The sequence below is a fragment of the Histoplasma capsulatum genome, genomic scaffold, assembly GCF_000149585.1.
Source record: "Histoplasma capsulatum NAm1 scaffold_8 genomic scaffold, whole genome shotgun sequence".
NCBI lineage: Eukaryota > Fungi > Ascomycota > Eurotiomycetes > Onygenales > Ajellomycetaceae > Histoplasma > Histoplasma mississippiense.
The window spans coordinates 320,958-322,239 of record NW_001813975.1 but is presented as its reverse complement, the minus strand read 5'-3'; the positions used below and the strand labels follow the sequence as shown (position 1 = coordinate 322,239).

The window sequence follows — 1,282 nt, the reverse complement described above, 5'->3', positions numbered from 1 at the left end:
ACTTCGTTTCGCGCATGTCTATTACGGACTAATCTTCGATCTCTGCTCACCCACGGTCGAAAGCAGGCTCAACATACTTATCTAGAACATCCTGCGGGATCGAATTACGCTCCCATTGTACTCTTTTTAATATATTCGTTCCATCGCGAAAAGAGACAATCTCTGACTTTGTTTAACTGATCGGTAAGTTGTATGCTCATGTTTTCTTGCGTGGTTGGCGGGGGACTGGGGGAAAGGTTGAGCAAAGAAAAAAATGTATACTACACGGGGTCAATATCAAGAGCGATAGCGACACTGCAGTAAAAAGCTATTTGTACCAATTGTTGAGAGAGACTGATCAGATATACCATTGCAGACTCCAGAGAACATCAAACGCCATGGAACCTAGCTACACCATGCATCCAGCTCCAGTTTCCGGTCCATCTCCTTCGTCCTTTTATTATTATAATCCCGACCCGGATACTCTCAATGGGCAACATGGCCACTTTTCACCGCATCCCTCTGAGATGCAGCATCAGCATCAGCTTCAACAACAGCAGCAACAGCAACAGCATTCCAATGGGCACATACCAATCTACCCAACCCAGCCTCTCCACCACCAACCACAGCAGCCAATGCACCAACAACAACAAACCATGGAAGATAAACAGGCAGCATACGCCCACAACCACCTCCCGGCCCAGAACCACTCCATGGGCCTTCTGAACGGGACGATGCATATGACTCCCCCGACAGTATCACCGCAACCACAACACATCAAGCCTACCATGATGCTGCACCAGGATCCGCCTTCGCTCATTCCCCTGGACACGTCGTGCGGCGGTGGAAGTGGCAGCAGCAGCAGCAACAACAACAACAACAACAACAACAACAACAACAACAACAACAGTTTTAGCAACGGCGGCTCATCCGATCTCTACGGCTTCCCGTCGACGCCGCCATTGTCGTCCTCAGGAAGCACTGCAAGCAGCCCGCCATCGAGCTGTGGGATGCTGCACACGCCGGTGAACGGGAGCTTTTTCCAATTGGAGACAATTGAAGGAGTGAAGGAGGGGTGCCAGAGTGACGTGCAAACTGAGATACTGGCTAATCTTGACTGGGCCCGATCGACTTCTCCTCCGCTGACGCCAGGTAAGCTAACCAATTTTATATTTTTGTTTTTGTTAATTGTGCGGTAGGTGCGATAAGACCTACTCATTGTTTTATTGTGTTGATGGGGGAGAAGAGAAGGGCCTTGTCTGGCGAGAAAGAGAAATTAATTACCAGTTCCATTGTTTTTTTG

The 1,282-nt window shown here is 49.0% G+C and overlaps 1 protein-coding gene across 1 annotated transcript; it reads left to right on the top strand.

Annotated features, from left to right (window-relative positions):
• Positions 1–395: 395 nt before the first annotated feature.
• Positions 396–1,214, top strand: HCAG_07095 (predicted protein; the record flags this gene model as incomplete). The annotated part of the gene is made up of 2 exons (XM_001537623.1): positions 396–1,131; positions 1,189–1,214. The coding sequence occupies 2 exons, from the start codon at positions 396–398 to the stop codon at positions 1,212–1,214; spliced, it is 762 nt and encodes a 253-aa protein (XP_001537673.1).
• Between the last annotated feature and the right edge of the window lie 68 nt (positions 1,215–1,282).